Source organism: Mus caroli, chromosome 17 (genome assembly GCF_900094665.2).
Source record: "Mus caroli chromosome 17, CAROLI_EIJ_v1.1, whole genome shotgun sequence".
NCBI lineage: Eukaryota > Metazoa > Chordata > Mammalia > Rodentia > Muridae > Mus > Mus caroli.
The window spans coordinates 44,316,892-44,340,779 of NC_034586.1; the positions used below are offsets into that span (position 1 = coordinate 44,316,892).

Consider the following 23,888-nt stretch of genomic DNA (forward strand, 5'->3'; position numbering starts at 1 on the left):
CGGCCGGTCAACGACTGCTTCCTGTGTTTTGGGGGCCGCCGTTAGCGTGAAGGTCTGGAGTTTCTGAGTTCGAGGGTTTGGAGGCGCCTCCTTTTGACCCTTCGCCATGGGAGTGACATGGTAGGACTTGAAGGGCTTCTGTGGTGACGGAGCATGGGGTCGTGAAGGAGTCTGTGAGCCTGTGCTGGCCCGGGGAAGGGGATTTTGACCGAGGTTCTCGGTTCCTCGGGGGCTGACCAAGATGTCTTCCGGTTGTGTGGATGGGGGACACTGCGGTGGGACTTCTCCCTTCCCAGACACACCCCTTTGGCAAAGAGAGCACCTCATCCCTAGGACCCGCCAGGAGTTGTACCTTTTTTTTTTTTTTGGTGCCTCTTCCTGTCCTTGAGGCCTTGTAGTGTCGCTACTAGGACCCAAAGGTTAGAAATAGGGTTTCTGGATTAGGAGTTATTCGCAGAAAGGGATAAGAGTGGCGCGAGGAGAAAGTGACTTTTCTATTTTGCTTGCAGTTACAGACTTTGAATTGGCCACTTTAAGGTGTTGGGGCTAGTGACAGAGGTAGGAGGAAAGGAGCTGTTGGGAGTTTGGAAATGGGAGTACCAGACACATTAACTATTCATGAACCACGCCCTATATGTTTGAGACAGTTTTTCGAGCAGGGTGTCTCACTGTGTAGTTTTGGGAGGCCCGGAACTCACTCTGTAGAACAGGCTGAACTCGAATTCACAGAGATCCACCTGCCTCTCTCTGCCTCTCAAGCGCTTGGATGAAAGGGGCGCATGCCACCATCGCCTGGGCTTGAGACAATTTTGATTGACTTTTATCTTAAACATGTTTGAAGTCGCACTTGATAAAAAGGAGGCAGTTGGTAAGGTTTGGGCACCGTGCCTTTCTGGGTATTAATTTCAAAGTACTCGGCCTCAGCACTTAAAGTCTTGGTAGTGGTGTGCTTTTTTCCAGTTAAAGAAGCTTGGAGGCCAGGGGCCACAGGTCTGCCCAACTAAGGCTCTTGCCATAGTTGACACTAGGAGCCTCATCTCATACTTCTACACTACTGTGAAGAGTGCCTGTGAGCAATGAAGGCAAATCACAGCAGAGTCATTTAGAGTTTAGTTTCCCTGTTTGCAGTAAGTTGACACAGGACAGGACCTTTCCTGGGGCCTTTGGAAGAGTCAGGCAATCCATCTGAAGGCTCATGCCTTTGATAAACATTTGGGAGGCAGAGTCAGGCAAGTTTCTGTGAATTCCAGGCCAGCCTGGTCTACATAGTGAGTTCCAGGAACTCTTGGGGACTGATGGGCGGGGATCAGAGATGTCTAAGTAACTCCTAGCCCTGTTGATCCGTTACCTGTTGGGAAATTGAGCGGCTTAGCCAGAAGCTCTGTGTCTCTGGACCCTGCTGACTTGGCGTTCTGTTTCTCAGTGTGTCCCAGATGCCTGTGGCTGAGGGCAAGAGTGTCCAGCAGACAGTGGAGCTCCTCACCAAGAAACTGGAGATGCTCGGAGCAGAGAAACAAGGGACATTTTGTGTGGACTGTGAGACTTACCACACAGCTGCCTCTACCCTGGGCAGCCAAGGTCAGTAGATGGCTGAGAGCAGATGGGAGGAGCCTGGCTTAGAGTATTTATGTTAATGGATCTGCTTGCTTTTCTGTCAAGGGTAGCGGTCCCGATGGAGGCAGGATGTGTTTGTGGCCTCATACGTTCTTGGTCCATCTTATATTATGGTGGTCAGTTTGCAGGTTGACCTATTTGTTTAAAGATTTGTTTTTACTTAAGTGTGTGTGTGTGTGTGTGTGTACAAGCACTTGTGCCCCTGTGTGTGGCTATATGCACACACGTGTGGGTGCTTATGGAGGCTAGAGGTATCAGGTCCTCTGAGCTAGAGTCACGGGTAGTTATGAGCTTCCTGCTGATATGGGTCCTGGGAACTCTAAACGTGGGTTCAAGGCCAGCCTAGGCTAGAGACTGAGAACCTTTCTTAGGAAACAACAAATTGTCCACAATAACAGGAAGTACTTTCTTCATTAAAGAATAGTGTTGGGGCTGAAGAGATAGCTCAGCAGTTGAGAACACTGGCTGGTTTTCTAGAAGCCAGGGTTTCATTCCCAGAGCCCATATGGCAGCTCACAGTTTGTGACTCCAGTCCTAGGGAATCCAGTGCCCAGTGCCCATAGTCTCTGGATACACTGTAGCTGTACAGATGGTTGCGAGTCTTCATGTGGTTGTTGGGAATTGAATTTAGGACCTATGGACCTCTGTTTGCTCCGGTCGGCCCTGCTTGCTCAGGTCCAAAGATTTATTTATTAAGTACACTGTTACTGTCTTCAGACACACCAGAAGAGGGCATCAGATCTCATTACGCGTGGTTGTGAGCCACCTTGTGGTTGCTGGGATTTGAACTCAGGACCTTCAGAAGAGCAGTCAGTGCTCTTACTTGCTGAGCCATCTTGGTAGCCCACTCACATAGTCTTTAGCTGCCTTTGAAAAGTTTCAAGGTAGTGCAGCTTGATGTGGTATGATCCAGGTATGTAATTACAGTGTATAGACCTGAGACAGAATAAGATCAGCTTTGAGTGGCTCTGAGAGCTGACATATTTTAAACTGGATTTTCAAAGAGATGAAAGGTGTGACTTGGCAGTGCAGACAGAAGGGTTCAGAGTTGGAGGGTCAGTGTAGAGCCCGCTAAATTCAGCAGGGGGCAGCAGAGAGGCCAGGGCAGTACAGGGAAGGCACTGAATTGCTCCCCAATCCTGCAGTCTTTCTCCTCTTTCCATTATTACACTTTTTTTTTTTTTTTTTTAAAAAGGATTTGCCGGGCGTGGTGGTGCACGCCTTTAATCCCAGCACTCGGGAGGCAGAGGCAGGCGGATTTCTGAGTTCGAGGCCAGCCTGGTCTACAAAGTGAGTTCCAGGACAGCCAGGGCTATACAGAGAAACCCTGTCTCGGAAAACAAAAACAAAAAAAACAAAAACAAACAAACAAAAAAAGGATTTATTTATATTTTATTTTGTTTGTTTTTAGACAGGGTCTCACTATGTAGCTCTAGCTGTCCTGGAACTCACTCTGTAGATGGGAGTGGCCTCAAATCCACAGAGATCCATCTCCCAAGTGCTGGAACTAAACGCGCATCCTTACACCTGACTATTTTATTTCTGTGGATGGGTGCTGTGGAGGGAGGTCAGAAGGGAGCTGGAGTTATAGGCACTTGTGGTGGTTATAGGCCCCGGTGTGGATGGTGAACTCTATAGACTTCTCACAGAACAGTGAGTGGTCAGAACCATTGAGCCATCTCACCAGCCTCTTGTTAGATTTTTATTTCTTTCTTTTGTTTTTGTTTTTTGAGACAGAGTTTCTCTGTGTATCCCTGGCTGTCCTGCAACTCTCTCTTTGTACACTAGGCTGGGATCACAGAGATGAGACTGCCTCTGCCTCCTGAGCGCTGGGATTAAAGGTGTGCACCCACCACTGCCTTGCTTTTGTTATGCCCTTAACCCCGCTAGAGTTCATGGTTTTCCAAGACAGGGTTTCTCTGTGTAGCCCTGGCTGTCCTGGAACTCACTTTATAGACCAGGCTGGCCTCGAACTCAGAAATCCACCTGTCTCTGCCTCCCAAGTGCTGGGATTAAAGACGTGCGCTACCACTGCCCGGCGCTAGAGTTCATGTTATGAATACCATCTTTCCTCCTGCCCTGTTGTTCAGAAATACTTCTCCATCCTCTTTCAAGTCCTGTTTTTTCTTTCATTTTATGCTGAAGTCTTAGATTTCTGGTTTTTCAGGTAATCACTCTTTAAAGTTTTATTTTGTATTAATTAGGTTTTTGTGAGATAAGGTTCTGGGTAGCTCAGGCTAGCTTTGAACTTGCCTTGTAGCTGAAGATGACCTTGAGTTTCTGATGGTCCTGCTCTAGTGCTAAGATACCAGTACCATATTCAGTTTACCTGATTCTTGGGGTAGTATCCAGGTCCTTATGCGTGCTAGGCAGAGACTGTCATTACCAGACTCTCTTTATTTTGTGTGTGTTTGTGTGTTATGCATGTGCATGGCTGTTTTTGCCACAGCATGGGTATGAAGTTTATAGACTCCAGCTTTCTGGAGTCTCAGCTCTTTTTCCCATGGGCCTCCCAGAGATCAGACTCAGGCTTAGCAGCAGGCACCTTTACCTGCTAAACTAGCCCTTATTATCTGTGCATGGGTGGTTTGTGTTTTTTTTGTTTTTGTTTTTGTTTTTTTGTTTTTTCCAGTTTGGCGAACCAATGAGTTTTAATGGGGTTACTTAGGGAATATGGGTGAGGAGTTACTTTCAGGAGCAGAAATGACTCAAAGACTGATGCACCATCAAAGCCCACCCTAGCACAATGACAGCTTACAAAGTTGGGAATTTAGAGCATACTGCACAGCCTGCAGGCAGCTCAGCAAGTTGGAGAGTGTCCTTTCCAGGTACTTGGCGTGGTCTGTGCTTCTTCGGACAGTTGGTCTGGTTTCTGGTCCTTCGAGGCACCTGGTCTGATCGCAGAGTCTTTTTTTTCTTTTTTCTTTTCTTTTCTTTTCTTTTCTTTTCTTTTCTTTTCTTTTCTTTTCTTTCTTTCTTTCTTTTTTGTTTTCTTTTACAGCTTCTTTAGACAAAAAATTGTTGCAGCTACCAGTTCTGGATCTCCTTTGCAGCTTGTCTTGTCTTTGAGGGAGTCCCAACTTTAAATGCTTCCTCTGGCAGGGAGGGGCCTAGTGCATCTTGTCAGTTTCAGGGACTTCATGAGGAGATTTGAGGGGTTTACCTTCCAGTTTAAAGAGTGCCCCTGCTGAAGTGAATGTTTCAATCTTGGAGGAAACTGTTTCATAACACCTGCATTGTAGCAAGATCCCAAGCCACCATCCTGCTAGGAAATGCCTGCCAGGCCTTCAAAGTCCAATTGAAGTGCAACATCTCCTCAAAGGGGCCAGATCTCACAGTGAGAGAAATGTCTTTGTTGTTGTTTTGTTATATCAAAAGTGCCCAGCCTCTTGTGGTTTGTTTTGATCCAGGGTGGAAGAGCCTGTGCATGCCCACACTGGTGAAAGCTAGGAAAGGACACTGGATACTTTCCATCTCTTGTTTCTTCTATGGCTCTCTGCTTGGTTGCCTTGAGACAGGGTCTCTCACTGAACTGGAAATGTGCTATTTTGGATATCTGACTGGCCAGTGAACTCTTAGGGTCCACCTGCCTCTGCTCCCCAACGCTGGAATCACAAACGTGTGTGTAGCCTTTCAGACTTTACCTGGGTTTGGGGGATTAGGATTTAGGTCCTTGCTGAGCTATCGTCTCAGGTCCCGCTCCCATTTTTAAAAGTAGACTTATATATTTATTTTTCTATATTTTTATTCCATGTGAGTATGTGTATGCATATATACCCTATATACATATGGGTATACATATGTACCCTAACAAGGGAGTAGATGTCAGAGGACAACTTGCACAAGTTGAGGCTTTTTTCCCCCATCAAATGGGTCCCAGAGATGGAACTTGGGTTGTCAGGCTTGGTGGCAAGAGCTTTAACCCATTGAGTTATCTTGCCAGTCCTGTTTTTTGATTGTTGTCAGACAGGGTCTTGTGTAGCCCAGGCTGGCCTCAGACTTGAGGCAGTCATACTACATGAGCCTCTTGAGAACACCTGCGCTTCCATGTGACACTTATTTGGAGACTTGGTGTCCTTGGGAAGTTCTCATCCATCCTCAAACTCAGCAGACCAGTGCTGGAATCACAGTCTTGAGCCACTCTTGTCTTCTGTTGTGGATGCCTGGCCTTCTTGTAAAAAGATTTTTGGGTACTTGCCACTGAGTCTGACAACTTGAGTTTTATCCCCAGAACCCATATAGTGGAAGGAGAAAACAGACTTTCCCAAGTATCTACCACTGAATCATATATGTGTCCCTGCCCTAAAACACAAATAAATGTATATATATTTTAAAAACAGACTTTAGGGGGCTAGGGAAATGGCCTAGTTAGTAAATGTTTTGCCTTATAAGTATAAGAGTTTGAGTTTATATCCTTAGATCCCACCTTAAAAGTTAGGTACAAGCCAGTCATGGTAGCATAAGCCTTTAATCCCAGCACTTGGGAGGCAGAGGCAGGAGTTTGAGACCAGCCTGGTCTATAGAGTGAGTTCCAGTTTAGAGTTCCAGCTTGAGCTAACAATGATAACCGGTCTCAAAAAACCCACCACCACCACCACCCACAAAAAAACAAACCTGGGCACAGCTGCATATGACTAATCCCAAAGCTGAAAAGGTAGAGACAGGAAGAGGATCCCTGGGGTGTTGGCCAGACACTCTTGCTCTGGGTTCAGTGAGAGACCCTGTCAAAAACCTCACACTTATGCATGTACAGATAGCCCTAATTAGATTCAGTCGGTTATTAAGAAAAAATAGAGAAGGACATGAAGTTGGAAGGAGGATGTGTTTGAGGAGGGGGGAGCAGGCAGGGTTTGAAGAGGGAGGTTTTTTCTTTATTTTTTTTTTTTAAAGATTTATTTTATGTATTTGAGTACACTGTAGCTGTCTTCAGACACACTAGAAGAGAGCATCCGATACCATTACAGATGGTTGTGAGCCACCATGTGGTTGCTGGGAATTGAACTCAGGACCTCTGGAAGAGCAGTCGGTGCTCTTAACTGCTAAGCCATCTATCTCTCCAGCCGGAAGAGGGAGGGTTTTAAGTGTACAGTAAGTATTTCAAATTGTGGTCATCTATTCGTTCTTGTAGTGTGTTAGGGGGAATTTTGCTTTCTGTGTTTTGTCTTCTTCCAGCTCCTGTGTAACCAGATGTATCTGTAGCTCTCCCTCCTTGGAGAAAGCCTGTAGAGTAGCTGGCAAGAAGGCTCAGCAAGTAAAGACGGGAGGCCAAGTTAAATGTCAGAGCCAGGTGTCTGGTGCAAGCCTTCAGTCTCAGCACTCTGGAGGCAGTGGCAGATGGATCTCTGAGTTTGAGACCAGCCTAGTCACAGAGAATTCCGGACTATGCAGGGATCCATAGTAAGACCTCGTCTTAAACAAAAAAAGGAGTCTAGAATGCCAGTAGAATGAGTGAGTGGGCTAGCGCTGTCGAACACTCTATCTATAGAACACGGGTTCTATCTCTAGCACACAGAGGAAGCAACAAGGAGACAGAGCCAGCTTTGGTAGCACACACTTCTAACTCCAGCATTAGGAGTTGGTCACACCCAGGCCTGCCTGGGTAAGATAGCAAGACCCTGTTCAAACCAAATAAAACAATAGACTGAGGAAACTCATTTCTCAGAGAGTGGAAGGGGGCTTGAAAGTACAGCTTCAAATCCTAGTGCCCGGGTTCGTCATAACTTTCCTAGCCATCTCAACTAAACAGTCACAAACACTTGTCCTTACCTGCAGGCGGCACTGGCAGCTTTTAAAGGCAAGGCAGAAAAAACTTGACTCAGCTTGACTGTGGTCTACTGTCCTAGCCTACTGTTCATAGGCTCCCTATTGCAAAGCCTCTGTAAGAGCATTTAGATTTCAAAGGCAGCATTGACAGGGTCCAGAGCGGCATGCGGGTGTTTCCCTTCTGTTTTATGTTTGAGGTTCTAGGGCTGGAGCTCAGGATGAGGCCAGTATCTGTTACCGAGCAACACCACCAGCCCTTAGGGTTTTTCTTGTTTTGTTGAAACTATAGATGATGATATATAAGAGCCTGTCTATAGCTGGGCGTGGTGGCACACGCCTTTAATCCCAGCACTCCGGAGGCAGAGGCAGGAGGATTTCTGAGTTCAAGGCCAGCCTGGTCTACAAAGTGAGTTCCAGGACAGACAGGGCTATACAGAGAAACCCTGTCTCGAAAAACCAAAAGAGCCTGTCTATGGGTTATTAATTATGATAAAATAGTCCTCATACATACATACATACATACATACCATACGACTCTTCTCAGCACCCAAGAATTCCCTGGTGCTCGTCAGGTATGTTTGGCCTCCGTTGTCTGGCTGGCTTTTCCAATTACCTGCGTCTCTGGAAAAGGGTAGCATTTACGGATCCTTTCCCTCTCAGGCTGCCAGGGTACCAAACTGCCAGCTGGCCTTGTTTGGTGTACGTGACCTGTCCCGGGGTGTGTTGACAAAAGTGGTGATGATGAGTGGGCCATCTGTCCCTTGCAGGCCAGGCTGGGAAGCTGATGTACGTGATGCATAACTCTGAGCACCCACTGAGCTGCTTTGCCCTCTTTGAGAACGGCCCTTGCCTCATTGCTGACACCAACTTCGATGTGCTTATGGGGAAGCTCAAGGGCTTCTTCCAGAGTGCCAAGGCCAGCAAGATTGAGACCCGGGGCACTCGCTACCAGTACTGTGACTTCCTGGTGAAGGTGGGCACGGTCACAATGGGGCCCAGTGCCCGTGGCATCTCTGTGGAGGTAAGACCTTGGTGAAGGACAAGCAGGATATGCTGTGGGCTCCACAGTACGGATTCTGGAAGCTTTCCCAGCCCCACTTAGTTCAGGTAGACTCAGACATGCTCCACTGCAGGGTCCTTTTTTTGGTGGCTGATTTTTTTGCCTGGTGGAGGGCCTGGGGGTGGTGATTCATGTCTCATGCCTTGGACTTACTATGTAGCCAAGGATGACAAACTTAATGTTGCTCTCTTCTGCCCCCAAGTGCTGAGATTGCAGCAGTGTGCCGCTCTACCCAGCTTCTTTCTTAGGTTATGCATTTATTTAGACAGTTTCATTTGGCTTGGACTCTCATTGTTTGTGTGTTTTGTTGTTGTTGTTGTTGTTTGGACTCTTCATTCTTATGTCTTCATATGTTTCACCATGCCTGGTTTGTGTGGTGCTGGAGATGCAGAGCAGACCTTGTGCTTGCTAGGTAAGCACTGTACCAACAAAATGCTATATCCTCAGCTCAAAAAAAGAAACCGAACCCTGTCTCACAACAACAACAACAACAACAACAACAAAAAGAAACAGAAACATATATGTATATGCATGCATGGGGTTACAGGAGCTTTCTTTAGGAGATTTTTTTTTAGATTTTTTTTTTCTGAGTATTGGGTATTTTGCTTGCATGTATGTCTCTGTACCACACGTGTACAGTGCTCAGAGGCCAAAGGAGGGCATCTGATGCCTTAGAATTGGAGTCAAGGACTTTTTTAAAGTTGTTGGTCTATGGGTGCTAGGAACCAACCCCAGGTCCTAAGAGCAGCAAGTGATCTTAACTTTTGAGCCATCTGTCCAGCACTGCTCTAAGGTTCGTCTATCTTTTCTTTAGTCATTCACTCTCTAGCCCAGAATTGAAGTGGGTTCGCAGCAAGTAAAAAGCTTAGAGAGGCTCACTTGCTGGAAACTGAAGGCATAAGCAAGGAGAGCAGGGGAGTGAAGATCTAGAGACCAGCACCCTTTCCAGGAAGGGCTGGAGTACACAGTTCTCTGAGGGACGTCTGAGGTGGGCTGTCATGTGCCCATGCGTCCCTCCTTAGTATATTTTATGAGTGGCCTCCCAAGCTGTGGAACAAACTCTACCTTTCCCTTTGGCATCTGTCCACTTTCACGGTGGCCAAGAATGTGTGTAGACGATGCCTTCGTCAAAAAATGATTACACTTATGGTGGGCATAGGTGTAAATGCGCCATAGCACACTGACAGAGATCAGAGCAATCCGTTCTCTCTTCCTACCATGTGGGTCCTGGGAATTGAACTTGGGCTAGCCGGCTTGGTAGCGAGCATCATTACTGGCTGATGGCCTGCAACATTGTATAGGTATTGAAATGACATATGGAGAGATAGCTTTAGAGTGAAAGTCCGTAGCCTTCCATGTGTCCAGCATGGACTGAGATTTTAGAAACAATAAAACAAGATAGAAGCTTGCAGCCGGGCGTTGGTGGCACATGCCTTTAATCCCAACACTTGGGAGGCAGAGGCAGGCGGATTTCTTGAGTTCGAGGCCAGCCTGGTCTACAGAGTAAGTTCCAGGACAGCCAGAGCTACACAGACAGAGAAACCCTGTCTCCAAAACAAAACAAACAAACAAACAAAAAAAGATAGAAGCTTGCAGGGCCTCCCTTTTGAAAATGTATCATTTAGTAAGCAAGCGAAGCTGAAACACAAACTGTTTTTTTAAGAGTTATGTACAGTTTATAACTGTTCAAGTATAGTTTCTTTTGTAAAAAGTGCTACCATAACAAACTACATTTAAAAAGAGTTAAATAGTAGAGAATAGTAGAGAAACAGTAAGTTCTATGAGAACACAGAATAGCACAGCACATAGCTAACAAGTTTGTGCCTTGGCTGGACATTAGAAGTTAAAGGTCCCGGGAGCTCCATCCTGAACTTAGAAGGTGAAGCCTTCAGAGGGAGTTTCTGGTACCACGTTTTGATCTTCCTCTTCCTCCACTGAGAAGTACTTCTCCATTAAGTTCAATGAGGCTTTGTAGACAGACTCCTTTTCATGGCTCTGTAGTGCTTCAATTTTATCCAAGCCTCCACACTCTTCAATCATTATACTGAGATTTTTCTGTCTCACCTAGTTTCTCTGCAGCCTGAAAGATATTTGAAATGGCATCAAGAATAACCTGAATAATCTTGGTATCTTCTGCACTCAGGAGGTTCATCAAAGGTTCTATTATCCCACAGTGAAGGAGATACACAATCTGTTCAACAGTCCCACTGCTGGTAGAGTTGGTTATAGCCCACGGCCTCCTTCTGTGTCTTAAAGTCTGCCTAGGCCATGATTCACAACTTGCTGTATCTGGTCCTGGCGTCCAGCTGTAATGATTGACATTGTCCATGTGGCCTCCTGAATATTAGTTTTGGGGTTTGTTAGCAGGCTGGGAAAGACTGCAAGTGCTCCTGCATCTATCACTTTCTGAGTCTGTTCATCTGTTCCAGTGACAGTATTCCCTATGGCTCTTAGTGCAGGAGTCACAGTGGGCAGTTCAGTAGCTCCTAGAAGCTTCACAAGTTGGGGAACAACTCCTTTCTTCACAACCATCTCAATGCGCTCATTTGGCCCATCAGTCAGGGAGGAAATGGCTAGTACTTCTGGATCACTGTGGTGCAGGAGTGGAACTAAAGTAGGAAGAATCTGCTCAACGGCGTCTAAGGGAGGTGCAGGGTTCTTGTTTCGATAGAGGTTTGAAAGGGTCCTGGTTAGATTACGTAAGTAACCACATGCCAAGGATGACAGATCGGGAACTGCAAGAAGTGCCAACAGTGGGTCAATAGCACCGTGTTTGATAACTAAGTCTTGGAAAGCTGAACCATCAACGGCAATGTTTCCAAGAGTCCATACAGCTTGCTCGCTGATGTGAGCATGGGGAGATGCCAAGAGAGAAATAAATGCTGGGATAGCACCTCCATCCACCACAGCTTTGGTCTGTTCAGATGTTCCAGAAGCAATGTTGGTGAGTGTCCAAGCAGACTCAAACTGAATGGGACTACAATCAGTGCCCAAGAAGGACGTAAATTTTGGGATCAAACCAGCCCGGATGATGTTGTCTAGAGGAGGCTGTTTCTCTCTACAAAGCAATTTCCGAGCAGCTTGAGTAGCTTGGAGCTGGCTTTCTAAATTGTTACTGTTTATGCCTTTAACAATGTCCTCACAGACCAATTTACAGTCCCCTGGTTGTTCCGGTTTTCCTGTAGCAGAGAAGTAGCATCATCAGGAAAGGAGCTGATGTTTCTCCTTTTCAGCATCTGCTCATCTCTTTTAGCTTTCCTGAGTTCCACATTAACTATTATTCCGCAGCGACACATTTCTGTACTGTCCTTCCCCCTGTTCTTGAATCTGTTAAGTCGGGCAGCTGGTAAGTTAGCATTCTCGTTCCTGGACATGGCGGCAGGAACAAGGAGGAAAGCTGTACAGCTGGCTCAGACTTCCACGAAAGGCGGTGCGGGGCACTCAAGCTGTGGGTCGGCGGCTGTGGAAATGTCTGCTACCCTTCAGCCCCCAGACTTTGTGCCAAAACACAACCTTTTGAAGTGAGTTTAGAAAGGCATTAGGCTTAGGAAATGAGGCTGTCGAGAGTCTTGCTGTCTAATGGTAACCTGTAGAGCAATGTATAGAATAAGGAGTCCAAGGTGGGAAGTGCTAGTGCATGCTGTCTCAGCACCTGAGAGATGGAGGCCAGAGGATTGAGAGGCTGAGGCGGCTTGAGCTGCACTGTTAGATCCTGTCACAAAGTAAAAACCGCAGAAAGGAGTCTGGGAAGCATCGCAGGTAGAGAAAAGGACCCTAGTGTCAGTTTCTTTTCTGCTTGGAGGCTCCCAAGCCAACACTGTGTAATGGTTTCGCCTCGTGACTGACCGACCGCTCGCAGCAGCAGGAGGGAGGAAAGCAAGCTCATCCTTGTCCTTACCCTTGCTGTCTGTTCTCTTGTCCCAGGTGGAGTATGGCCCTTGTGTGGTGGCTAGTGACTGTTGGAGCCTCCTGCTTGAGTTCCTCCAGAGTTTCCTAGGGAGCCACGCGCCAGGGGCACCTGCAGTGTTTGGGAACAGACATGATGCGGTCTATGGGCCAGCAGACACCATGATACAGTACATGGAACTCTTCAACAAGATCCGAAAACAGCAGCAAGTGCCAGTGGCTGGGATCCGTTAGTGACTGCCCGCTGCCCACCTCCTGAGTTGTCACCAGGATAATGCCCAGGCCCACGTGCTGGACTCGGTCCTGGGCCCCTGGCCCAGCTGGTTGCCAGCTGTAGCTTGTGTTCTGGGGCTTTGGACTTCCCTCCTGACCCCATCACAGCTGGTTTTTACTTCATGCTTTAACTGGATTTGGCTGGTCCTCAAGAATGGTAACTGTGGAGAATGGAAAAGCTGTAGGGCAACAGGTAGGACAGGGTTGTCGCTGTCGGCACTGTAGCTGTGTGTGTCCCAGGTGCTGAGGGTTTGGTATTGGCTGGACACCTGTGCTGTATGGGGCTCCCCTTCGCTTGAGGATGTGGCTGGCCTCTCCTGGAGATGGTTAGGTGGCAGGACTGGATTGTTGGCTACTAGAGTGTCGCTTTCATTCTTTGGACACTGATGTCTTCCCATACTGTTTTAAATTATGTGAACCTGTAGGCCAGGCCGCTGTAGCAGAACCAAAAGCAGAGGACTCTTACTGCACAGTTTATTTTTCATTAATAGTTCGCAGGCATTCAGTTCCCAGGGCAGAATGAACTCCACAGCGTTACCAGGAACTTGGCTTCTTATGTCTTACTGTTCCTTATATCATACTGTCCCAAAATGCTTTCCTTCCTACAGGATCAACGCATGCTCAGTAGCTCTGCACCCACAGTCCACTGAGGAGAGCGAGGTTGAGAGGAATGGTTTTCAGAGTTGCTCAAATCACTGTGGACACACGTTCCTGACACTCAACACTCCGTTTTTTCAGGGTGCCTCCTAGGTTGTCTTATCTTGCTTGAGCCTTGAATTCACTGACACTATTGCTCACCGGCCTCACCTACTACAGAGACATTTAACACAGACAGGCTCAGGAAAGCTGTTAATCTCCAAAGTGTAGGCTGTCAGTTAGGATCCTGTCCTCAGAGCACAGCTAGGCAGACTTGCCAGCGCATTTGGGCAGCGGCTCTGAGGTATTGGTCATTCTTGTCTCCTAGCTTTGGCTGGCAGGACAGCTTGTTACGCCTTCCTGCTATGGCTCAGTTATCCAGTTGTTCCTGTTACTTCCTCTTGTTTTGTTACTCTTTTACTGTGTTCTGTAAAAGCTGAGGTATTTTAGATACCGTAATAAAACTTTACCAACATTACAGTTTTGGCCTTCTGCTCTGTATTTGGTCTGTTGCAGTCTGTCTACTCTGTGCTTTGTACTGGCTGCCTGAAAACGCAGATGTTAATTTAAGTGGTAAATATGGACTCTCAGTTCCTACATAAGAAGGGCTCAGTTTCTAAAAGATAAAGAGAAGCATAAACAATCTAGCATCTTGTTAGTTGTAGTTGCCTTGTTTGCATTCCCAGCAATCTTGATTTTGAGGGGGGGGCGGGGGGTTTTTGGTTTTTCGAAACAGGGTTTCTCTGTGTAGCCCTGGCTGTCCTGGAACTCACTTTGTAGACCAGGCTGGCCTCAAACTCAGAAATCCTCCTGCCTCTGCCTCCCAAGTGCTGGGATCAAAGGCATGCGCTGTCACGCCCGGCTAGCAGCAAGCATTCTTAACCATGTTCACAATGACTTCAAGAAGAGAATCTGTACATTTATCCTGGAGCTGGAGATAGCAGTGGGAACCTTTACTTGTGTCAGTAAGGCAAGGCTGGGGTTGTGGCAGGTGTGCTGGGGCTGCCAGTGGAAGGGATGCCGCTTTAATAGACAGCTGACTGGCAGCTGGCTATAGCGTTGGGCTTAAATCTGTTCTTGTATACTGGGAATAATGTCTGCTTTCCATGTAGCAGAGAAGTTGAAAGGGAAATTTGTGAACATGAAGATACTGTCCCTGAGTTTTTCTTCTTTTAAAATTTGTTTTGTCTGGATATATGTGTGCGTACCACATACGTGCCTGATCCAGAAGAGGGCATCAGATCTCTTGAGACTGGAGATGGTTCCGAGCACCTATGTGGGTACTGGAATAGAACTGAAGTCCTCTGCAAAAGCAGCCAGTGCTGTTAACCACTGAGCCATCTTTCCAGCCTGTCTGGGACTCTTTAATGTACTCATAGAGATCTGCTCTACCTCCTAGGGCTGGAATTAAAGGTGTGTGCCACCATTGCCCAACCAAGTGTTTTTTCTTTAAAGACACAGCCTAATTGTGTACTTCTGACTGGCCTGGAACTATGTATACAAGGCTCACCTCAAACTCAGAATTCATCCAGGTGATCTTCCCTGCCTCACAAAAGCAAAAAAGTACAAAATATATTTAGTTTTGGGTTTCCTTGGGCTTTTAATTTTTTTGTTATTATTGTTGTTGTTTTGTTTTTTAAGCAGAATCTTATTTACCTAGGCTGACTTGTACTCTATAGACCTTGAACTGTTGAATGTGTGTGCCTCCGTACCTGGGGAAATGTTTACTTAGAACCAGTAACTTTTAGCTGGGCAGTGGTGGCACAATGCCTTTAATCCCAGCACTTGGGAGGCAGAAGCAGGCAGATTTCTGAGTTTGAGGCCAACCTGATCTACAGAGTGAGTTCCAGGACAGCCAGGGCTACACAGAGAAACCCTGTCTTGAAAAAAAAAAAGAACTAGTAATTTTTATTAGAATTTAACCTGAGATCCAAGTGAGACATTACACACACACATATAAAACATACATGCCTTAAAATATATGTGTTTATATAGTGCCATCAAAGAACACTTGGATGCGTCTGTGGTTTTCCTACAGCTGATTAGGCTTCTGTGCTAAGGCAACAGGTATCCACTGTTCTTTCTAAAACTTTTTTTAAATTGCGTTCTATTTGTACATGTGTGATTGGGCACATGCCTGTTGCTGTGAGAAGACAATGTCTGGGCATCATTTCTTGTTCCCATGTAGTCCCAGAATCGAATCCAGATGGTCAGGCTTTCAGGCTTGGTGGTAAGTGATTCATAGGCTGAACCATCTAGCCCCCCACCCCCACCACCTTAAAACTACACACACACACACACACACACACACACACACACACACACGTTTGTTTCACAGAGGATGGATATCTTGCAAGCATGTGTATCCAGGAGATGGAAGTGGAAGGCAGACTGATTGGCAGCACCTTTACCCACTGTGCCATCATGCTTTGCCCTTATTGCTCCTGTGTGTTGTTTTCTAAGACTTAATTTATTTTATGTGAGTGTGCTGTCGCTCTCTTCATACACACCAGAAGAGGGCATGGGATCTCATTACAGATGGTTGTGAGCCACCATGTGGTTGCTGGGATTTGAACTCAGGACCTCTGGAAGAACAGTCAGTGCTCTTAACTACTGAGCCATGTCTCCAGCCCCTTATTGTGCCTTTTTTCTTGTCAGTGCAAATGACAGTCAAACAACAGAAGCTGCTTATTTTCCATATTATTTTAATACTACTTTGGGTCTCAGAGACCCTCTGGAAGGCTCTTGAGATTCCTTGCACTTTCCAGGCAGCACAGACTTCAAGAGCCAAAGATGTAGTATGTGGTGGTGGGTTGATTTTCCTTCTAGCTGTTGGAAGTGCACAACTTCCTCACTCAGAAAAGCACCTTGTTAGGGAAAGAACACTAAGATACTGTCTGCTCCAAGAAAGCGGTTGGGAGCCGGGCAAGAGGGGAAAGGCACCTTTTAAGGTTTTTATTCACTTTTGTAAGGAGTCACAACTTAGAATTCCGAAAGAGAACTGTTAAATGGGACAACAACGAGAGGCACTAAGTTGTGGCTCTAATTAGGGATCTGTAGTCCTGAGGCTTCTTGAATTACACTGCAGGGTTCCCTCCACCATGGGAACTGAACCCAGGTCCTCAGTCCTTTCCCAGGACTTGAGTTCTCCTCCTGTGCCACATTGGAGACATTGGAGTCTTGTTACTTATCCAGAATTGTCCCTGAACTCACTATGCAATCTACAGAGCATAAGAACTCATGCCATCCTCCTGCCTCGGCCTACTGATTGCTTAACCACATCCGACTTTATTTAATTTTTGCTTCCTTCATATTTACAGACATAAATCCTTGAACCACTGTAACATATAATACACGTTTATTTCTTATTGTTTTTCTTAAAAGTGTTTTCAGCCGCCTTAGGCTGTCTTGGATGTTGTAACATATCTAATTTGAGGGACCCTGACCCGCAAGGTCAGGCAGGCCAGTGTACCCGGGAAGCTTGCCTACCGTGCATAGGGAGTCTTTCTGTTTCAAAATGGACTTTATCCCTCTCGGAAGTCCCTGGGGCCACTGCCATCTAGGTCTGATTTATTTCCCAGTCCCCATTTGGGGAGCGATGAACCTTTTTCCGTCCCGTCGAAGAGGATTTCATAAGACAGCTGAATGCCGCCTGAGTCATCCGTGGTAAAAGTCCACACGTGTGTGTGTGTCTGGGCGCCAAGAGTAACGTTTGCAAAATACTACCTCAGGGACCCCCAGGTTCTCTGGCTGCTGCTACACCGTAAAGAAGATGACAAAACCCAAAAAATACCCGGAAGTGAGAAAGGCCTCTTTGGAGCAGCGAGACGTGCAGAAGGTAAGCCGCAGGATATGCAAAATTCCTTTACCTTTACAGATCGTAGGGGTGGGGGTGGGGCGCTCGGAAAAGTGCCTGGCCCTTTAAGGAGGAGGGCCAGACAGTAGACTCTGTACCTTTAAGAGCCTCTTTGTCTAGGAACCTTCTTCTGTACCCTTCCGTGCCTCAACCAAACTTTGCCGGTGACTCGCGCCGCGCCGCGTCTCAGCCTCTCGCGCCGGCCCGCCACAGCCGCTGACCCGAAAACTTGGTGCCCGCGGCACGAACCTGCGTAAAGGGCGCGGGGGCCCCAGGTCGCGGCCGGGAAGGTGCGCCGTTGGCGCATTGCGGGACCTGGGGGCGGGGCTCTGACAGGTGGGCCAATGGGCGATAAGGGGCGTGGTCAGCCTGTTCGTCTTGCGTCCCGGTGACAGCTCGCGCGTGCTGATGATGGCGGTAAATAGAGAGGGGAGGGAGCGGGGAAGGGGGCGGAGGGCCAGCGGAGCGGCCGAGGGGGCGGCCCGGGGGGCGTGAGGGGCCGCAGTAGCTGGGAGTTCGCGCAGACATTCGGAGGCGGGGACACGCGGCCCCGACGTGCCGGCCCTCCCCTTTTAAAGGAGAGGAAAAAAAAAAATCCCCTCACACACCCGGTGAGGGGCGACAAAGGCGGCGCGCGCCTAGCGGGCGGGAGGAGCGGCGGCAGGGGGCGGGACCGCGACGCCGGCGGGCCCGGGGCGCCCGGGGCGGGGACGGCGGGCGGCGACAGCGAAGGCGCGAGCCCCGGCGCGCGGACGCTGCGTTTTGGCGGGGTGGGCGACGTCTGGGTTCTGAGGTGAAAGGTTTGAGGGGAGAGAGGGGAAGGCAGGCTGGGGCGGGGACGGAAGGGTTTGCTGAGTAGGAGATGAGGAGGATTAGGAGAGAAAGGGTTAGAAGCCGGAGAGTGGAGTGAGAAAGGAACCCAGGCTGGCCCCGGGATGAGGTTGGGAAGCCCGGGGCTGGGAAGAGGGATCCGGGGTCAGGGCTAAGGAGCAGGGGTCTGGAAGAGGCAAGGCTTGGCAGGTGGGAGGTGTTGGGGTGAGGGGTGCCAGGGCCAGAAGAGTTGCAAGTGGAAGACAAGGAAGGAGCAGAGCCGGGGTAGTAGTTGGGAGTGGAGGAGAGAGAGTGATTAAGAGCCAGACGTGACAAGGGTGTGAACTAGTGCAGAGCTGGGGATGAGCTGAAGGGCTGGGAGCCGCTGGGGTGAGATCGACAAGGTGTGGGTCAGTAGCTGGTGAGGGGTGTAAATTCTGTAAAGTGAGGGAGACAGGAGACCTGGATCACAACCAGGGGGAATCAAGAATCGGAGCGTTAGTGGAAGGGCTAACGAGAAGCGAGCTGAAAGCTGGGCGTTAATAGGACAGTTCTGGGAGAAAAAGAAACAACACTGAAAGGACGCTAGAAGCGGGGTGGAAGGAATGATGGTGAGCTGGGACGGGGAAACTGGGGGATTGTTTGTTGAAGAGGTTCAGCAAGGTAAAGATAGTGGAGTCAAAAGATTGGCCGAAAGGCAACCCGAGGAGATGAGCAACGAAGAGATGGGCCCTGGGAATTAAAGGATGGAATGGGGAGTGGGGAAAGAGAAAGGAGATTAAGGCAAGCTAGGGAAGTCCCAATGGGTATAGAACTGGGGTGGGCTGTACAGGAGTGGGAAACGAATGTTTTGCCCTGAAGTGCCCCAGAAGGTCTGGAAGGGGCAGGGCACAAACGCTGTAGTGAAGGATCTGAAGTAGAGAGCCTTTGGTGCAGAAGATAAGGAACCATGGTGAGTGAAAGGGGACCTAGAAACAGGGGTAAAGACTGAGAAGTGGGGGACCAGGTGGGGACGCAGCATAGGAGTTCTTTGTTAAGAGAAATGTGTATTGAATTTGTGAGTCCTTTTGTCCCTAATAGTAGGAAATTCCAGAAACCTTTTTCTCTCTTCAAGGAGTCTTGGATCCAGTTTCCATTTTTCATTGCCTGAAAATCCACTTTCATGTCCACTTTGAAAAGATGAGACCCATTTTTACTTGATTTTGTTCTTGTGGGATAGAAAAATTGGCAGCCTTGGGTGCTGAAAACCTCTTGGTTTCGCTAATGTTGTGCTAAAGGGTAAATGAGTTGTGTTTATTTACAATGTGCCTGTGGGATGTGGTATTTGGGGTGGGTGGAAGAACAGTTTTAGAGCTGACGATGCTGGCCAGGGCCAGGGCATCTCATTGAAGAGTGCACCGTTGGGGAGAGAAAGACATGGCTCGTTTGGTTTTCATTAATCAGACAGATTTCTGCCTAATTGTTTTCAGCAACTGAAGAATATGGAGAGGGGGGAGAGAGAGAGAGAGAGAGAGAGAGAGAGAGAGAGAGAGAGAGAGAGAGAGAGAGAGAGAGAGAATGAATTAACCAGGGAAGTTTACTGAGCAGGAGTCTGAAGTCACGGCTCTGAGGGCGTTGAGTTCGTATGCTTCTTGCAGCTTTGTGTGGAACATTTTTCATGGGGTAATTTCTCACTCCCCAGATCTTCAGACAGTGATGGAGAAAGGTGGACTGCAGAGCTGAGGAGAGTTTTAGAGCTGTGGACTCATATTTTAGATTACATAATGGCTTTATGAGTACCTTTTATGAAAAGAATTCTGTAAGATAAGATTGCAGTCCCTCTGCCTATTGTATTGTATGATTGTGAATAGGAAAGGCATATTAATATTCTTTAGAACCCTTTGATTTGTAAGGTGCATTTTTAATGAAAATAATTACATTTATTTGTATGTATGTGGAGCAGTTATGGAAGTCAGAGGACAACTTGTGGAAGTTGGCTCTTTCTTTGAATCATTTATATACCGAGGATTGAACTCGGATAGTCAGGCTTGGCAGCAAGCTCTTTTACCCAATAAGCCATCTCTCTGGCACTATTAGACCATTTTGGAAATTAAAGGGAAGATGAGAATTTGGGGACAAATTTAAACTTAGTCTTTATTGGTAGTGTGTTTTAATGATTTTTCATTCCGAAGTGATTATATTTAATTAAGACTATTAATGAGTATTTACTTCATATTTGATAATGTGAAAAGTAATGTATAATTTCTTTTTGGGGGACAGGGGTACAAACTATTGATTTTTTTTTTAATTTTATGTGTATGGGTGCTTTGCCTGCATGTATGTCTGTATACCACATGCATGCCTGGTGTCTGCAGAGGGGCACTGCAGAAACCGGAGTCAGATTCCCCAGGAACTAGAGTGACAGACGTTTGTGAGCTGTGTGGGGGTGCTAGGAATGTAGTGTGTGTCTTCTGAGAAGAGCAGCCAAGGGCTCTTACCCACTGAGCCATCTCTCCAGTCTTGTTCTCAAGGTTATTTCCTTGAGAACAACTACATTCAGATAAACAGTGCTACTGTTTCCCCTTGATGTCCTGAAGAGGTTGCAAGTGTTGCTGGCGGTGGAGCTTTTGTCTAGGGTGTGCAGGGTTGGTCCTCAGCACTGCAAGCAAGACCACCTCAATAGCCCCTAGTCTAGGGACTGGGGATGGAGTTCAGTTGGTAGAGGGCTTGCCTAACATTCATGAAGTCCTGGGTTTGGTTCCCAAGCACTGCATGGTGATACATACCTGTTATCCTAGCACTCCCAAGGAAGAAAGGTCAGCCTTGCCCACATGAGTGAGTCTGAGGCCAGCCTGGGTCACACGAGACTATGTCTGAAACAAACAAACATATGGAGCGGCAAATACCCACCTCTGGGATTAGCGTCATCTCTAAAAAGAAAAGCCTAGCCTCCTTTTCCAGTGTTGTGTGATTTTTAGATTGCTCTTGTTTGGTGGATATTTGCATATGTAGCAAAACTTAGGTTTCTGGCATTAGCAAGGTTTACCTTTGATACGTGAATATCAGAAACGTGTGTGTGTGTGTGTGTGTGTGTGTGTGTGTGTGTGTGTGTAAATTAGAATCTGAACTCTGGATTGTTAATTGTGCTAAGGGCAAGCTTATAGTTCATGGTTTACTTTCTGGCTTCTGCTAGGCAGATTCAAGGTAGGTAGTAATTTTAGCAACTTATAGAAAAATGTTTAATTACATTTTTTGCTGCTAATTGAGATTAGTCTGAAAATATTAACTTTGAAAATGAGGAGTATTTTTACTATGAGATGGCTATTTATGTGAGTTATGTGCACATGCCTGTGTAGCTGTGTTTGGGCTGTTTTAAGGTATTGCCTTAAACAATTATGTTATACTCTGTTTAAGGTATTGTCTTTTTTTTAAAGATTTATTTATTTTTATTTATATGAGTACACTGAAGCTGTCTTCAGACACACCAGAAGAGGGCATCAGATTCCATTACAAATGGCTGTGAGCCACCATGTGGTTGCTGGGAATTGAACTCAGGACCTCTGGAAGAACAGTCAGTGCTCTTAACCACTGAGCCGGGTATGGTCATTTTTATGATGCAGTTGTCTAAAGGTGATCTGTCTGTGTGTCTGAAAATACAAACTACAAGCTCAGTCAAAGGAAGGAGCTTTTTTGAGTGGGGCCTTTTGTTTCCATTACACTGCTATTGTGTGCTAACCCTTTCTTTGGGCATGATGCTTCACACTGGCCCCCTCTCCCTTTGCCTTTTCCTTTCCTTCCCTGCTTTCTTTCTCCTCCTCTGTGCTGGTGGTGAACTCCAGAGTATCCTGTGTGCTGGGCAGATATTCTTACCAAGGACAGCACTCTCGGCCCTTAGCACACATTTCTAGAACTGAAAATGGATGATCTTTTCTGTTTATGGGACACTGGTCTCACTATGCACCCCTGGTTGGCCTGGAACTTACTGTGTTGACTAAGCTGGCTTTGAACTCACAGAGACCTGCCTGCCTCTGCTTCCATTCTGTTGGAACTAAAGCAGTGGATTGCCATTCCTGGCTAAAAATGAATGATATTTTAATTCAGACACTCTTGCTAAAAAGGACTCCAGTGTTACGTTTTAGCTGTGTTTACCATATTGTTTTGTTTTGAGACAGGGTCTCACTGTATATCTCTAGTTAGCCTTGAAACTACTAGATAGAGCAGACTGGTGTGAGCTCCTAGTTATCTGCCTTCTTCTGCTTCTCCTATACTGGGAGTAAAGGTGAATTCTATGGAGCCTGGCTTGTCCCTAGGTTTCTGTTTTTGTTTTGAGACATGCCCTTGCACTATATGCCAGCCTGGTCTTAAGTTGACTGTGTGGCCCAACCTAGCTTTAAATTTGTGGCCGTCCTCCTGCCTAGCTTCTGTGTGCTAGCATTAGAGGCTCCAGCACCATACCCAACTGTCAGTGGAACTTAACTCTTATTTTAGTTATTTGCTAAGAATAAAACTTATTTATCTTTTCAGATTTGGACAAGCAGGTTGTACATAATTTTTTTTCTGGTTAATTGTAGAGTCTTTGGATTGGCAGACACCTTGAAAGGACCTCAAGTTTATCTACAACTTCAGTCACTATCCTACTTAAATTATCCCAGGTAGATCAAAAGTCACCCCATTTTCTTATAAATCTAAACTGTCAACAGGGAACCTTGTAGGTAATCTCTTTTATTTTTAGGAGATTTATATTTTAATAATCAGCGCATATTTAAAGTTGTATTTGTATCCAATTCCTTGTTTTGTCCTCAACCTTTTACTAGGAAAAAGTCATTGTTGTTGCATTTATAAAATCTCTACCTGGTGTGATAACTCATGACTGTAATTCCAGCATCGAGGAGGCTGAGACAGGAGAATGTCCAGGAATGTGAGCCTAACCTGGACTACTTAGTAAGTTCCAGGCCAGTGTGAGCTCTAAGGTGATCTTGTCTCAAAACAAAAATAAGCAAGCAAGCAAACAATGAAGCCCTTACTTCTGCACTGCTAACAGACGGTGTCACTGAGTTGCATGACTCAATACCAGCACCTGTCTGGAACCTGTCATAAATCAACTAACTTCTCACAGCAGTTCTGAAGCAGGACTCTATTGTACTGAAACAAAGGGTCCTTTGAGATGAACTGACTTCCCTGTTTCTACAAAGATATGTTTATTTGGTCATTAATACTCTTTTAGCACAAATACTATTTCTATCAATTATTAACTCAATGATACACTTATTTTTTTTTATTTTATATTTGGAGATGGGGATTGTACCCAGTGCTTCATGTACATAAGCTCTATCACCCACAGCCCTGAGCTCCTCAGTCTATGTGTGCCCGTGCACATGTGTGGTAGGTGTGTGTGTTTCCTCAGTCATGCCCTACCTCTTATCTGGGACAAGGGCTCTCACTGAATCCTGACTTCATCTTCTAAGCTAGGCTGGTTAGCCAGGAAGCTCCAGGAGTCTGCCCTGTTGCCTCCCAGTGCTAGAGTTACAGATGCATGCCAGTTATCTGGCTTTTCCTGGGATCACTAGGGACCTCAACTGTGAGACCAGTCCTCATAGCTGGGTCTTCTTCCCAATCATTACATGATCTGTGGTTCTGTTCTAAAACATCCTCTTTCCTCTCCTCCCTCCTCCTCCTCCTCCTTTCCTGTTTCTTTTTTATTGAAGATAGATTTCACATAGCTCAGCTCCGCCTAAAATCTGGAACTGACTATGTATGTATGGAAAAAGATAACCTTGATTTTTTTTTTTTTTCTCAGTGTAGCACTGGCTCTTCTGGAGCTTACTCTGTAGACCAGGCTGGCCTTGAACTCATAGATGCCCCTGCCTCTGCCTCCTGAGTTCTGGGATTAAAGGCTGTGTACCCTCCATCCCTCAGCTGACCTTGAATTCTTTTTTTTTTTTTTTTTTTAGGTATTTTCCTCAATTACATTTCCAATGCTATCCAAAAAGT

The 23,888-nt window shown here is 46.6% G+C and overlaps 2 protein-coding genes and 1 pseudogene across 4 annotated transcripts in view; 2 read left to right on the forward strand and 1 right to left on the reverse strand.

Annotated features, from left to right (window-relative positions):
* Positions 1 to 8: 8 nt before the first annotated feature.
* Med20 (mediator complex subunit 20) lies at positions 9 to 13,913 on the forward strand. Its single transcript, XM_021186174.2, has 4 exons — positions 9 to 120; positions 1,424 to 1,578; positions 8,145 to 8,398; positions 12,362 to 13,913. Exons 1-4 carry the CDS (start codon positions 107 to 109, stop codon positions 12,575 to 12,577), a joined length of 639 nt encoding a protein of 212 aa, XP_021041833.1. The 5' UTR covers positions 9 to 106; the 3' UTR covers positions 12,578 to 13,913.
* Positions 10,209 to 12,266, reverse strand: LOC110312514 (annotated as a pseudogene).
* A 3,569-nt stretch (positions 13,914 to 17,482) lies between the features above and the next one.
* The window catches only part of Usp49 (ubiquitin specific peptidase 49), a 60,335-nt gene continuing 53,929 nt past the window's right edge, over positions 17,483 to 23,888 (forward strand). The window contains exons 1-2 of one of the 3 annotated variants that reach the window (XM_021186169.2): positions 17,483 to 17,525; positions 22,469 to 22,549. The gene's annotated coding sequence lies outside the window, so the exon portion shown is untranslated. Of the gene's footprint in view, positions 17,526 to 17,594; positions 17,720 to 17,960; positions 18,871 to 22,468; positions 22,550 to 23,888 lie in introns of those variants that run through there. The other 2 variants (XM_021186166.2, XM_029471136.1) reach the window with 2 other exon arrangements.

Bases quoted from the DNA above. Each gene is read 5' to 3' on its own strand.
- Med20 (XM_021186174.2), top strand. The intron at 1,579-8,144 runs GTCAGTAGATGG...TGTCCCTTGCAG, and splicing joins CTCTACCCTGGGCAGCCAAG to GCCAGGCTGGGAAGCTGATG. The intron at 8,399-12,361 runs GTAAGACCTTGG...CTCTTGTCCCAG, and splicing joins CCCGTGGCATCTCTGTGGAG to GTGGAGTATGGCCCTTGTGT.